The 14,558-nt window shown below is 50.6% G+C and overlaps 1 protein-coding gene, 1 long non-coding RNA gene and 1 pseudogene across 3 annotated transcripts in view; 1 reads left to right on the top strand and 2 right to left on the bottom strand.

The window, feature by feature from the left end:
• NOX5 (NADPH oxidase 5) overlaps positions 1–6,278 on the top strand; it is a 45,320-nt gene extending 39,042 nt beyond the window's left edge. The window contains exon 17 of the mRNA XM_053223819.1: positions 5,017–6,278. Coding sequence (XP_053079794.1) covers positions 5,017–5,076 — 60 coding nt within the window. The 3' untranslated portion in view covers positions 5,077–6,278. The remainder of the gene's footprint in view (positions 1–5,016) is intronic.
• LOC113601862 (uncharacterized) lies at positions 270–11,972 on the bottom strand. Of its 2 annotated transcripts, XR_008299084.1 has the most exons (6): positions 10,083–11,972; positions 9,846–9,947; positions 8,130–8,307; positions 4,649–5,547; positions 1,127–2,331; positions 270–563 (listed from the first exon to the last, which is right to left on the bottom strand). It is a non-coding gene; the product is annotated as an uncharacterized LOC113601862 (long non-coding RNA). The 2 variants fall into 2 exon arrangements; XR_003423160.2 differs by having other exon boundaries at positions 9,846–11,972.
• A 430-nt stretch (positions 11,973–12,402) lies between these two features.
• On the bottom strand, positions 12,403–13,841 carry LOC106980746 (suppressor of cytokine signaling 5-like; annotated as a pseudogene).
• Between the last annotated feature and the right edge of the window lie 717 nt (positions 13,842–14,558).

Here is a 14,558-nt window from a genome sequence, read left to right as displayed (position 1 = left end):
GTCTGGGCAGTGGGACTGGCCCCTCCAGTGGGGGGCGCTCCAGGCCTCTTCTGAAAAGTTAGGCTGCCACAATGTGCCAACCTGGGCACCCTAGCCAGGCCTCTTCTGGGACTGGGGCTGGTCCGCAAAGACTGCAGAGGCCTGGGGCACTCAGGAGAAGTTGCCCGCATGGGGCTGGGCCCAGCAATAGCCCAGCCTCTCGGGCCAGATGTCTGGGGTGGGGATGGGGCACACTGTTTCTGCTAAACAAATACTCGTAGTAACCAGCCTTCCTGACAGATTGATGCATCTTTTTATGATCTGTCTTTACAATATGACGACTCCCTCCTTTGAAAAATAAGATTAATTCAGACGAGACATTTATTGTATGGGGAAATCCTTCCCAGGGGGAAAAATACTCAAGCTGAATGGCAGAGATGGCTGGAAGGAGACTTGACTCTCAAGGAAACTTCCAGCCTCCCAACCGTAGCCATGCGGCAAATGGCCCCAAACAGGCTCCCTGATCGTGTCCGCGGACATTTGGGGCCATACTCGAACCATCCCAGCTGTGTGCGTGCAGCCTGCTGGAGAAAACAAAATAAAGAGAAAGAAGCAGTGAGTTTCTGTGTGGCAGAGGAGCAAAGGGCACATTTTTTGGTAAAAGAAAGAAGCTATTTCCTCCCCCCATTGGAGCATCCTCCCCCACCTTTAGACTGAGGCTTCAGAAGAGCTCATCACCCGCCCATCTGTGAAGACTGCCTTGCTGGTCCCTCTTGTCACAGAATAAATAGTCTCCTCCATATGCTTGCACGGGACTTACTTCCACTAGACCATGTACCGCAGGTGTCGTGCTTACCTGTGTACTAGCCCGCGAACCCCTTGGGGGCAGGAATAGAATCAGTTTGTCTGTCTTTCTGGAGCTTGGCACATGGCAGGTGGCCAGTGAAGGTGTTGGTAAGCTGACAGGACCCACTTGAACCCCCATCTCTCCTTCCTACCTTCTTTGCTGCTCCCCTTTGAGGGTGAGAAAACCCTAACATTCCCGCAAGTGTGTCAGGAGACCTTGCATGTGAATAGAGCAGGCGGCTGCCTTCAAGGTGGGGCTTCAGCAGTCCAGAAAGGCCCCTCCCTCCCCCACCTCCCTTACCTCCCACACTGGCTTTTCTCCCACGGGCAGAGGTCAGGTGTAATAGAGACATCCTAGCGGGAGAGGTGCCGTTTTCTCGTTGTCTCGGGTGCAGTCGGTGACAGGAGGAGGCGGGGCTCCTGGCCCCTGGCACCTGTGACTCCTCCTCCTCCTCTTCCTCATTCTTCTTCTGACTCAAAAAAGATGAATGACTTAGAAAGAACAAATGAATCAGAAATAGGGAGAGCAAAAAAAAGAGAGTAATTTTGCCAAGTTATTATTCAAAAGGAGCTCTCTGGGACCCAGAGCGAGAGCAGCCCCATCAATCACCCCGCAGAGCTGCGTGGGCAGATGGGGGAAGAGGCCGGGCTGTCTGTAGATGGCTCCGCGTGAGTGAGCAGGTGCATGAGTGTGCAGCCAGGCCAGGAGCCTGGAGCCCTCTGCCAGCTATCACAGAGGGAGGGGGGAGGACAGAGGGACACAGAAAGGGGTCAGCTAGCCCCAACGCCTGGGACAAGGTCCACTGACTTGCTTTTCTCGGCAGACCAGAACCCTTTAGGCTGCACTCTAGGCTGGGCCAGCTCTGGGGAAAGGTCCCCTCAGAGCAGAGGGAAGAGAGATGTGGGGGGCAGGCCTCTGGCCTGGAGCCCGCTCTCCTCAGCTGCTGGCCCCAGGCCTTTGCTACCCTTCACTGCCTCCTCCCACTGGAAGCAGGACCTAAGTCACTCTCATCTCTGCATCCCAGGGCTGAACCCACTGAATGCTCCTTGAGTGAGTGAACGAATGAATGAATGAATGAATGAACGAACGAATGAGAAAATTATTACAGCACATTGTTTGCTTCTCTTTGTGATTTTTGTTACTTTGCCATGGTTTTTCTGCATAGGTTATCCCTGATTTAAACTGTAATTATAATCTACTCGGGAGCCAAACCTAAATCTGATTTCTCTCTTTGTGAAAGTGCTGCATATAAGTGGCCTTGAAAAATAAGCGTGGATGAAAAGAGGGCAGGAGGCAGGGGCAGACCTCTTGAATGGCATCAGAGCCTCAGTCCGTTTCCCAGGTTCCACTGGGCCATCATCCGGGAGGTTGTTGGCCCCCGAGCTCCCCATTAGAGCACATCATGGTGCCGTTAAACAGACGAGTGTGTTGAATTCCTACCATTCTGGGTGCTGGAGTTCAACAGTGGACAGAAGGGTCAAGGTCTCTGCTCTCGATTTCCTCATCTGTAAAATGGGCACAATAATAATAATGGTACCTATTAGATAGAACAATGGTAAGGATTAAATGAGGTAATGTGTGAGAGCTGCTTAAAACAGTCCTCTGCATGTAGTACATTTCAATAACTGTTGGTTGTTTGAGCTGCTGTAACAAAACAGCACGGACTGGGGGCTTATAAACCACATGATTTATTTCTTGCAGTTCTGGAGGCTAGGGGTCCAAGGACAGGGTGCCAGCACTGTTGGGTTCTAGGGAGGACACTCTTCTGGCACTGCTGTCAGGAAGCACCTGTAGTCCTTGTCTTTAAGTCCTTTATGACTGGCCACCTTTGGAGGGCTAATAAACACCCTCCCATCCCAGGGAGGGCCACCAGGCTCCCAGGGGTCAGCAAACGCCACCGCCCCACCCCCCATGTCCTGGGGGGTGCCCTGGCCAGGCCGTGTGGATGCTGGTGCGGCAGACAGTGCCCCTCCCTGCGTCCCGTCCCACACCCAGCAGTCCTGGGCTGTAGGAGGCAGGACAAGATCAGATCATAGCTCCTCTAGCTCATTAGCGGTTCATTGTGAATTCCAGGAATAATGTATGTTCTTTTCTCCCCTGATTGCTTCTGAAACCTCCTGCCTGTTTATCAAATCTGAGCCACACTTTGCAGCCTCTGCCCTTCGGCTCTGTGCTCCTCTTCTCCAGAAGACGAACACAGCAAAATTCTCCTGGGGGTTTCAATTCAGTGTTGAGGACAAGAAGGCCGGTTTCAAATAGCCTGTCCCCATGTCCCCAGATGAGCAGGGAGATGGGGTGGGCTTTAGGAGGCAAGAGGGCCTCAAAAAGAACCTGGCAAGGGGCGCCTGGGTGCCTCAGTCAGTTAAGTGTCCGACTCTTGATTTCAGCTCGGGCCCTAATCTCACAGTTCGTGAGTTCGAGCCTTGCGTTGGGCTCTGTGCTGACAATGCAAAGCCTGCTTGGGATCCTCTCTCCCTCTCTCTGCCCCTCCCTCACTTGTGCTCTCTCTCTCTCTCTCCCTCTCAAAAATAAATAAACAAACAAACAAACAAAAAAAGAACCTGGCTGTCCACCCAGGCTAGACTGAGGCTAATCTCCCAGGGAGGAAAACCCCCTCCTCGTGCCCTCTTCCCCCAACAAAACCCTATCGAATCATCTGAGGCCTGCTGGCTCACCATTTGAAAATCACTCACTCATTCATTCATTCATTCATTCATTCATTCTAGAAGCATTTGTTGAATGCCTGCCTTGTGCCAGGTGACAAGGACAGCAAGTGTGGTCCCAATACAATGAAGCAGATACCAGGGGAGGTCCTCATAAAGTGCTGTGATGGCCAGAGGAGGGAACCAAGGTCAGGGTGGGGTGAGATGAACCCAGGCCTTGGTCTTGAAGGAGGAGTGGGAAACGGGGGTGGAGGGAAGTGGATATTCATGCATACAGGTCCAAGTACATGCACAGGCTTCCCCATGGGACTGTGTCGGGGTGGTGGAGGGCGGCGGGGGGGAGGGGTTGGGGGGGGTAGCTGGCAGAGCAGGAGCGCAGCGGTGGAGCTGGGTCCGCAAGGCCAAGCCGTGAGGAGCCACTCAAAGATTTAGAGCAAGGGCATGCCAGGGTCATGTTAGAAAGATCACTGTCCACATGTGGAAATGAAATGGAGGCAGGAGAGCCAATGCAGGGAGACCAGTTGGGGGAAAAGAACCTGGAGCAAGGTGGAGGCGGGGGATAGATTGGGAAGCAGGTAAGAGGTGGGTGAAGGGGTGAGGGGTGAAGGGTAAAGGGTGGAGGCAAAGCTTTCCCACACCAATGGCATTCAAGGCGAGACACAAAACCCACTCAAACCAGCCCTAGTAAAAGGGAAGTTGATGGTCAGGATGGAACCAGAGAGGATGGACCCAAGTCAGGAGTGAGAGGCCTCAGCTCTCTGCTCCCTTCAGGCCCCATCTGGTATCAGGACCTCTTGCACAGGGGCTGTTGTCTCTGTGTCCCTTACTTTAGATGAGAGAGAGAGAGAGAGAGAGAGAGAGAGAGAGAGAGAGAGAGAAAGTATCTGAGTGGCTGCGCTCGTCTCCTTGCCGCCAGCCAGGGGATCCGCTGCCTTTGACTCAAGGCCCATGTGTGGTCCCCACAGCCGTGGGCAGCGGTGGGAGGGGCCTGTGTGGGATGGGGAGGGGCCTGCGTGGGGTGGGGAGGGGCCTGCTGGGGGTGGGGAAGGGCCTGCGTGTCACAGGACTCCCTGTTAAGAGCTGTGAGCAGAACGTGTTCTCCAGGAGGGGTGTAGGCAGGGAGGGCCATGAGGGTGCCTCATGCGATGATGGCCTTTACCTGGACCTCTGTTCGATATCTGTGCATTGAGATCCCACCAAAGCCTTTTCATTCTCTCAGGGGCGTAGGCTGTTTCATGTGCCTGTTGTCATCTCCAGCTGGTCTGAACATTCCCTGAGGCTGGAGCCTTTCATCCCCCTTCACACGTCCTGAAGAGCGCTTGCCAAAGAGCTCAGTAAACGGCAGTAAATGAGTAAAGCCTTTTTGCTTCATCTGGGATTGTATCTAATGCCACTTTTAACTTGTTTCTCTATTTACTTAAGATTTGACCACAGAGGGTTTACCTTGTCGGTGGCTGCCGACCCCCAGAGCCACGGGGGGAACAAGACAGCCTGACCCCAATGTTCTTTCCCCCTTTTCTTTTGCAGACTAAACCCCGACTTTGTTCTGGGCAACCCCAGGTGATAAATGACAACCAGATTAACTAGTCATGAAAAATCTGATGTAGCCGCACGCTGCCCCAGGGTCTCCCCAGTGATGATGGTAAGCAAGAATCTGCTGGGGGTTCCGGGAAAGCTTGTGTCCTTCTGGTAGAGGGAACAGGGATGGCTGGTCACCTCTGTCTCCTGCTTCCTGTCTCCACTGAGATTCCTGGACATCCCAAGCCACCTGTTGACCACGAGGCAGAAGCCAATACAAGGGGGAACTGGAGGAGAAAGGTGCCCGGGGTATTCAAGGCAAAGTCAAGCCCCTGCCCTCACAGGAGCTACCTTCTTGCTCCGGAACAGGAAGTTTGCTTTTCTCTGCTCTCTCCCCAGCTCCTACAACAGTGCCTGGCATGGGGTCACCTCTCAGTAGTTCTTTGTGGATTGGGGGAATGTCTTTATCGCTCAGGGCACAGTTCGTTGGGCGCTGTATTCCTCACAGCTAAGCAGGCTCCTAACCGATTCACTCCATGCCTATAAAAATTAATAACAGTGAATACTGAAGTTATCAATGGAGTAAGCTGGGTGGACCCACAAGTTCAGGTGCCACCCTACAATTTGAGAAGACGTGGCGGGGTAAGCTGCCTGGCCCCTGACCCTGTCAGCCTTTCCGTGCCTAGAGCAGGGACCATGTGCCCCTCTCCCTACAACTTGCACTTGGGCCCCTGTTTCCTCAAGGGAAGGGCAGAATCGCTCATTTTCTTAGGAGTTGATGTTTCTTGGGGCTAGCCATCACCTTCTGGCCCTGACTCCTGGAGCCGGGGAGACAAACATGACCCAGATCTTCCCAGGTAGGAGAGGTCAAAACCCCACCAAACACGGAGGGGAAGGAAGGGATTTTAAAGTCATTTCCTGCCCTGGCTCCAGCCTCACGTTAGCCCTGAAGTGAGCCATTAACTGTTAATTACCTGTTAATTAACCTGTTAATTACCAACCAGTTCGCTCTGGTGGCTGCTGCTTCCACAGATTGAAGTCTTCCCCTCCTCTTCAGCCACACGGAGCCCCCTCCCTCAGCTTCACTTCCCGCCCCCCACATGCCATCCTGGGAGGAGACCTGTGCACCCCCTGAGCCTCCTCCAGGGGGTGCTGAAGAGTCCCCAAGAGACTGCAGCGGCAAGCGCGAGCATGTGCAATTCTGCAGCAAAGGATGCTGCCATTCACAAGTTATATTTTTACCAAATGGGATGGAGAAAGTAAAGCTCATGAAATAACCAGCTTTTTCTGAGGCTCCCACAGGCCTAGCTTGGCAAGATCCCCTTTCCGCCCCCCTTATTTTTTTTTTAATTTTTATTTATTTTTGAGAGAGAGATAGAGAGACAGAGCATGAACAGGGGAGGGGCAGAGAGAGAAAGGGACACACAGAATCCGAAGCCGGCTCCAGGCTCTGAGCTGTCAGCACAGAGCCCAACTCGGGGCTCAAACTCACAGACTGCGAGATCATGACCAGAGCCGAAGTGGGACGCTTAACCAACTGAGCCACCCAGGCTCCCCAGCCCCCTTCTTTTTATACCCAGCTAACACCAGACTTTAAGTTTCTCAACTCCTCCTCCCCAGGGTCCTAATTTCCCCACCATGCTGCTATCAATGCCTTACCCTTCATTCTCTGAGACATCTTCTCAGGTCATCTGCTCTTTCCTTCAAACCCAGCTCAAAACTCCTTTTCTCTAGGAGGTATTCCTGCCTCACCCTCCCAACGCCATCATCAACAATCCATGCATCCCGCTTCTAAGCACACCCTTGAGTGTGGATTAATAACAGTCTCAAATCTTCATCCTTGCCCGTGTGCAACCTCCTTGCCCAAACCAAGCTCCCAAGGGCTGTGCCTGTGTACCTCTCATAATGAGCGTCCATGGTTTGTCACATAGCGATAACTCCAAGATCCCACTAACTGCTTCTTTATCTATTGCTGTATATAATACACAGAATTTAATGGCTTAAGACAACTGTTTTATTGTCTCTCGTGAGACTGTGGGGTGATTGGGATCTGCTTGGCAGTTCCGTTGCCCACGATGTCGGCTGGGACCGCAGTCATGTGGGGGCTGGACTGGGCTAGAGTATCTGGGTTGGGTCACTCACATGGCTGGTGCCTCAGAGCCGTGGCTGGAGGGCTGGGCTCCGTGGCACACAGGAGTGGCTGGGCCTTTCTCCCACTGTCCGTCTGTCTCTCCCTCTCTCCATATATTCTTAGGGTTTCTCCTTCTCCACGTGTTCTTTCTATATGGTCTCTCCAGCCCAGAGAGACTAAATTTCTTACATATTGGCTCCAGATCTCCCCAAAGCACAAAATTGTGACCCTCCATGGCTTCTTAAGGCTTAGGCCCAGAACTGCCTCCGTGTCACTTCTGCCACATTTTATTGGTTAAAGCAAATCACAGACCAGCCCACATGGGACGTGGAAGGAGGCCACACCGAGCAAGACTTTGGGGAGGACGGTCTTTGATACGCCCCCCCCCCCCCGGCAGCATTTGATAGAGGCTGGGGTCTGGTTTTCTAAAGTGCTGAGATTTCTACAAAGACTCTGGTCTCTCTCCCCCACACTGTTTTCATCAAGAAACACCCACCCACACCCACACCCACACCCACTCCCCTCCCCTCCTGGAACACTGCCACCCCAACCTGTAAAAATGACCAAACCTCTAAGACGGTGAAGTATGTCACCTGTGTTATGAAGGAGGAATTACACACCATCCTTTTTTAGCTGCCTATTTATAAGGTGTCTTAAATATATTATCTGGTTCGATCCTGATTTCTGGCCCTATTTTAGAGCTGAAGAAACAGGCTAAGCCACGTGCCCACAGTGGTGAGCTAGGTCTGCCTAACCCCCAGACTCTTCCGTCATAGCAGAAGGAATGATTAGAGAAAGATGTAATGTTTCTGGTTTCAAGAAACGAGGCCCTGAAAGACCAACGTGCCCAGATTCCCACGACCAGAATCCTGATTCCCCCATGGAAGAAGGGAAGAGACGAAAAAGAAAGTACTGGGCCTGGCACATAGGAAGCATCAGTAAATCCGAGCCCCACCCCACCTCCCCAAGCCGTATTTCTTCCATAGCTCACCGTCATGGGCCGCAAGAACACAGCGTGCACTCTGAGATGGGCATAGTCACGGGCACGACGGATTCCCTGTCTGCTCCGGCGGGAGGCTGGTGGGCGAACTAGAAGGGTGCTGTCACTCCACCTCGGCCTTCCCCACTCACATGACCCACGAGTCATTTGCTTTTTGAGCAACCCATTCCTGGAAAGCAGAGGAGAGCAACAGATTGATGCATTGACTGTGTGGGGCTAAGTGATTTATTTTTAATGTGACTAAACAAGACACACACCTGCCTGTGGAAACGTAATCACATTGAATCATCAGAGACTCAGATGGCCATTTAGGCAAGGAAAAGACCCAGAGGGAGCTGAAGAGAGAAGAGAGGGAAGAGCGGGGTGCCTGGGTGGCTCAGTCGGTTGAGCGTCCGACTTCGGCTCAGATCATGATCTCACGGTTCGTGGGTTCGAGCCCCGTGTCGGGCTCTGTGCTGCCAGCTCGGAGCCTGGAGCCTGCTTCCGATTCTGTGTCTCCCTCCCTCTCTCTCTGCCCCTCCCCTGCTCGCACTCTGTTTCTGGAAAAAATTAATAAACCTTAAAAAAAGAAAGGTAAAGAGAGGGAAGAAGATATTAAAGAAGAGAGGGGAGAGGAGTTCAGGGCCGGCTCCCTAAAAATCACAATTTCGACAGCATCAGCGAAGCCCCTCCTAGCGGGCCAAGCGCCCCCACCTAGCTTCACTGGTGCCCGAAATTTCATAGTTAGGCTTTTCACGTCTGTGGTCTAGTCAAGCACAGTATGTCCCCCACTAGAGTGTACGTGTAGCAGGCGAAGTGCATTAAACAATACCAGTCATTCTTATCTCGGTGAGAAAGAATTTATGAGATCTTTTATGAAAGCAGGTTCCCCCTCCCCCCCCCGCCCCGCACCCCAGGGAGATGGGTATTAAAGTCCATGTAAGTTACCAGTGAGGGGACAAAAGGGCACAGAGAGGAAATGGGAGGGGGGGGTGCTGGAGGCTTTCTTTTATAGCTTTTCTTAATTATTTTTTAAAGCTTGTTTATTTATTTTGAGAGAAAGAAAACACATAAGCGGGGGAGAGGCAGAGAAAAAGAGAGACAGAATCCCAACCAGGCTCTGAGCCATGGCCATCAGCACAACGTGGGGCTTGAACCCCGACGTGGGGCTTGAACTCATGAACTGTGAGATCATGACCTGAGCCAAGATCAAGAGTCGGAGGCTTAACCGACTGAGCCACCCAGGCACCTATATAGCTTTTCTTCATTATAACAGCTGCCTGTACCGAGGCTTTGCTGCCTCCAGGTGCTGTGGTCACAATCCGATGCTCATGTAACTTCATTCGGTCTTTGCAATGGCCCTGGGAGTTGTCCCCACTCTCCAGGTGAGGGGACTGCAGCCCAGCCTGGCTTATTGTCCCTCTTGGCCCTCCACAGGTGAGCTCCGGATACAGCAGTTTCTCGAGGGAAACTGCGCCTGGTGCTTAGCGGGCACTCAGGCACATGTCACCACAGACAAGTGGCAGAGACATGCAGGCGGGCAGTGTAACTCCATTTCTCTCTCATACAAAAATCTAGGCTGTAGGAAGTCCTGCGAAGAAGGGCGGCTCCATGAGGGGATCCAGGGATGGGTTCTTTCTACGTGTCACCCCACGATCTGCACAGGGAAGGAAGTATGCCAATAGCTTCCTTTAATTTAAGGGCACGACCCGAAGTTTCACACAATACCTCTCACTGGACAGGACTTCGTCGCACATCTCCACGTAGCAGCAATGGGGGTTGGGAGGTACATTCTCGAGCTGTGCCAGCTAAAAGTCAGGAGGTCCAGTGCTAAATGGAGAAAGAGAGACGATGGCTATTGGAGGACGATGAACAGTTTCTGCCACAAACAGGAATTATCAAGATTCAAAGTGCATATATCACTTGATCCAGTCGTTGAGTTCTAGAAATCTATTCTAAGGATACCTTCGCATAAGTCCATACAGATCGTGCGTCAGGGCAGAACTGATGGTTTTAAAATATGTTCACAAATCCTTTGCACTCCTTCCTTCAAAAGTGCTGGACTTAGTGACTGGTTTCCGATGAACAGAATGTGGCAGAAGTGACAACATGTGACTCATTTGTTGTTGTTTTACAAGGAGAACACCAAACATACTTTATTAGCATAAGAACACAGATGGAACAAGGCACAGCAAGCAGGAACCTAGGTTAGCCATCAAAGGGTTAGGGTTGCATACAAATAAAGCTTTTCTTTCGTGTAGCCTTGGCAATAGCCATCAGGATGTAAAAGAACTTTCTGTGGCAGCAGGTAAGGAAACCAAGGCGCACTCACCAGTGGTACAGAGCACGTGAACAAAAAGACACACGAATGGATTCGACTGGTGCGACGTGTCTAGGACAGAACTGTAAATGTAGTTCAATACTAAGAAGCAAACACTGGAACTTGGTATTACTTGCAAGATAGCCCCCTCGAGTAGTATGCACGCTATTCTAGGTGACAAAAACGTGCTAAATAATTTACAAATATAATGGTTGCACAGTACCTTTAAAAAAAATTTTTTTTAATGTTTATTTTTGAGAAAGAGAAAGAGACAGGCTTGAGCAGGGGAGGGGCAGAGAGAAAGGGAGACACAGAATCTGAAACAGGCTCCAGGCTCCGAGCTGTCAGCACAGAGCCCGATGTGGGGCTTGAACCCACGAGCTGTGAGATCATGACCTGAACCAAAGTCAGACACTCAACTGACTGAGCCACCCAGGTGCCCTTGTACAGTACCTTTTAAATCTACAATATAAGTTTCAGATTTTCCATTAGAAATTAACTGCACTGAAATTCTATAAATTGTACTTAAGCAATTCAGCTATAAGAGTTTACAACAAAGAGATAAATCCAAATTGTTCATTACAGTTTAACAATAATCGCAACATCAGCAACCACTGTAGTTATTGTTGATCTGACCTGGTCGGGCATCTTCTAGTCTCATTTTCTTCATGGTTCACAAACTCATCATGGGCCCAGGAAAAGATGGAACTTTAATCAACGGTTAGACTACATGTATTAACCTAAAAAATCAGGGGCTCCTGGGTGGCTCAGTCCGTTAAGCATCTGACTTTGGCTCAGGTCATGATCTCACTGTTCATGGGTTCGAGCCCCGCATCAGGCTCTGTGCTGACAGCTCGGACCCTGGACCCTGCTTTGGATTCTGTGTCTCCCTGTCTCTCTGCCCCCCTACCCCGAGCTCACCCTCCAGCTCTCTCTCTCAAAAATAAAATAAAAATATTAAGAAATTTAAAAAATCACACACAGGACTACATTGCAGCTTTCCCCAGTGTGTTTTAAGTTAAAGCACTCATTTTTTAAAAAAGTTAATACCTAGGGCCTTTAAATAAAATTCTATTGCCAAGTTTAGAAGCCTGAAAATTTAGAACAACTACTTAGAAAACCTGGTTTATGTAACAGTACCTTTTGCAGAAGAGACAGGGGACTGACTATAAACTATACCAATACGTAAGTGAAATGCACTATATGCCCTTGTGGCCAGAAAACTGCATTTTTTTTTCCTCAAAGGAAGGCCGTCTTTATTTTTTGGACTTCCAAAGCTTGATTTATAGTCACTACAAACATCATTACTTTTGGAAGCTCACAGAAAAAGTCTGAAAAAAAAAATAACGATTTTAAACATTAGTCACACTGTTGAAACACTCATCCAATATTAATAATTTGTTCTTTAGTAATAAATAGAATTCTTCACGGCAAATGCCCCGGAGTTGCCTCACTCAATTACTACAGTTTGCAAAAACCAAACTGTTAGCTCAATGGACAAAATGTGTTTGTAGCCTTCCTGAACACCTGTAGCCCTGTCCTCTGTTGTCTCCATAGGCACCACGTTTATCTGAGTAAGTAACAGCAGATTGCCTCTGATGGATACTAAGCCTACATCCTGTACTGAAAAAACCTAACACTGATGCATACAGTACTTGCTATAGGTGTATTGTCTGATGCACATAAAAGCAGATTTAGTTAACGCCCTTTGAGGGCAGGAGAGTTTCCTTTGCCTTCACTGGTTCTCATTCTAACCAGCGAACTCTACCTTTTTGCCTATAACGATACTCTTTCAAAAAAAGTCCTGCAACGCTGATGGTAAAGGGAGCCCATCAATTCCATCATATTAGTGCGTCTGCAGATTACAGCATGGCAGATATACTGCAGGCTAAAAGGGAAAGTCCTGCTTGGTGAGATAGTAAGCGATGGTTCAAAAAAAAAAAAACCATGCCAGCACTGGGACCTTTATAATGTTCCGAAAGTCCTGTGACAGCGGAGGAGTGAAACACACATGGTCGTGGGCGTCAGAACTAACGTTGTGGTTCCACTGTTCAGTCGGGGCACACAGGGATCTGTTGTAGTGCCGGGAGCTCATAGAGAAGAGGTAGACCTTTTGCTCAGAGTCCCTGAGCGAGAATGTGCCTTCAGGTTTCCCTTCAAGGAGGCTTATGCTTTGTAACGGTCCATCACTCCCCAGCAACAGGGATTCCCTGTAATCTGAAGCAAATCAGGCACGAAGCGGGGGATGTAATCAATCTGTGTATGCACTTTCCAAGCTCCCTGTCTGCTAACCTGAGAGCATAGGCTGTCTCCAGACACCTGCTGTTGCTTCTGCCTACTTGACTTCAGACACAGGGTGGTAGTATCCCCTGCTGAGTCACATCAGCTTATGGAATTGCAGGATTGTCCCTACTTACTTCAGTCATTCCAGGTTAACGTCGGTCCCACTTTAAAACGGATCGACCTGTGTGGTCCGCTTCAAATGTACATATGTGTGCGTTGGGAGGGGGGGTCAACCCCCTCTTCAATACTTTGCTGCTTTCTTTTTATGTTTATTTATTGAGACAGAGAGAGACAGAGTGTGAGTGGGGGAGGGAGGGGGGCAGAGAGAGAGGGAGACACAGAATCCAAAGCAGGCTCCAGGCTCTGAGCTGTCAGCACAGAGCCCGACGCGGGGCTCGAACTCATGAACCATGAGATCATGACCTGAGCCGAAGTCGGAGGCTTAACCAACTGAGCCACCCAGGCGCCCTGCTGCTTTCTTTTCCAAAGCTGATCTCCTCCATCTTTCGTAGAAACCGAGGATCTATCAAATGTATCAAAAAACGTTGAGTGTAGGCTCACAGGGGCTATATGCAGGGGCTATATGCTGTGTAATAAGTGCCGTTTGGGGGCTAAATCTGAGCTAGCAGGAAAAGGGCATTTCTCAAGCACTAATTCAGAAAGGTGTATTTTTCCTTTTTTAGAAGAGGGATTTTGGCCGCTTGGTGTAAGTCCTCATGGGAAAATACAGGCCCACAGTTTCCCGCAACCTCTGTGTCAGAGAGCGACTTCCTACAGTTCTGTTGGACCCTCTGTCCGTCTTGTGCACAGAGCTTACGCCATACCTCTCTTCCTTTGGAGTCCAATTCGAGGTCTCCCAAACCTGTTATCAGTATCCGATGAACTGTGTCTTTGGAGAACAAGAAAGTTTTTTTCTTCCACTCCACGGAACGTGCCCAGAGTAGGAATCTCTTGTTGCGAATCATGTTTCTCCCGAGGGGCTGCTTTGTTGCTGAGGAGCTGAGTCACCTATCCTGATGTTTCTCTCTTTAGCAGACAAGTAACTGTTGGGAGTTCACGTCCACGTGTTCACTGTGGCTTCCTCCGTCATGACCGAAGAGATTCTGGCACCTGCGTTTGAAATTATCCCCCCGTCTGCCCCGCTTAACCCGTTGATGATGAGATCTGTCGGCGGGGGCGGGGCGGCCTCAATCAGGGGCACCTGTGACCCTGGACGGGTCCAGACGGCGCAGGCGCGGTCGAGAGGTCGCTGAGAGTCCGCCGGGTCCCTGGCTGATGTGGTCCAGTCCCCTCCAATGGAAGGCAGTCTAGCTTCCTCCGGACTGCCCGTCCCCAGCCAGCCCCCCCCCCCCCGGTCCCCCCTCCCCCAGCCCCCACTGGAATGGAAAAATACCTCCTACTGACCACGTGTGACCTTTGAACTGAGGTTTAACAGGCATTGCTGCGTCTGCTTTGCTCGCTCTTGAATAACTCCTTCTGGGGGAAACCAGCCACCATGTTGTGAGAGTGCCCAGTGGAGAGGCCCACATGGGGAGAAACGAAGGCTCGCCACCATCAACTGAGACCCACTTGCCAGCCCTGTGAGCAAGGGGACCCTCCAGCCCCCGCCCCCCACAACCCAGTGACTGCAGCCTCGTGAAAAATGCGGAGGCAGACGCCACCTGACCGTGCGGCTGCCAGATCAATGCCTGGCAAAAACCGTGAGTGATAATAAATACGTATTATGGTTTTAAGCCACCGAGTTTTGGGGTGATGTGCTAGGCAGCGACAGATAACTGATCATAATAGTCGTCACTTCCTTGTTTGTGATACCAAAACAAACCTTTGAAACCCCAGAA

Source organism: Acinonyx jubatus, chromosome B3 (assembly GCF_027475565.1).
Source record: "Acinonyx jubatus isolate Ajub_Pintada_27869175 chromosome B3, VMU_Ajub_asm_v1.0, whole genome shotgun sequence".
Classification (NCBI taxonomy): domain Eukaryota; kingdom Metazoa; phylum Chordata; class Mammalia; order Carnivora; family Felidae; genus Acinonyx; species Acinonyx jubatus.
The sequence above is the reverse complement of the archived record's forward strand: the minus strand, read 5'-3'. Positions and strand labels throughout refer to the sequence as shown.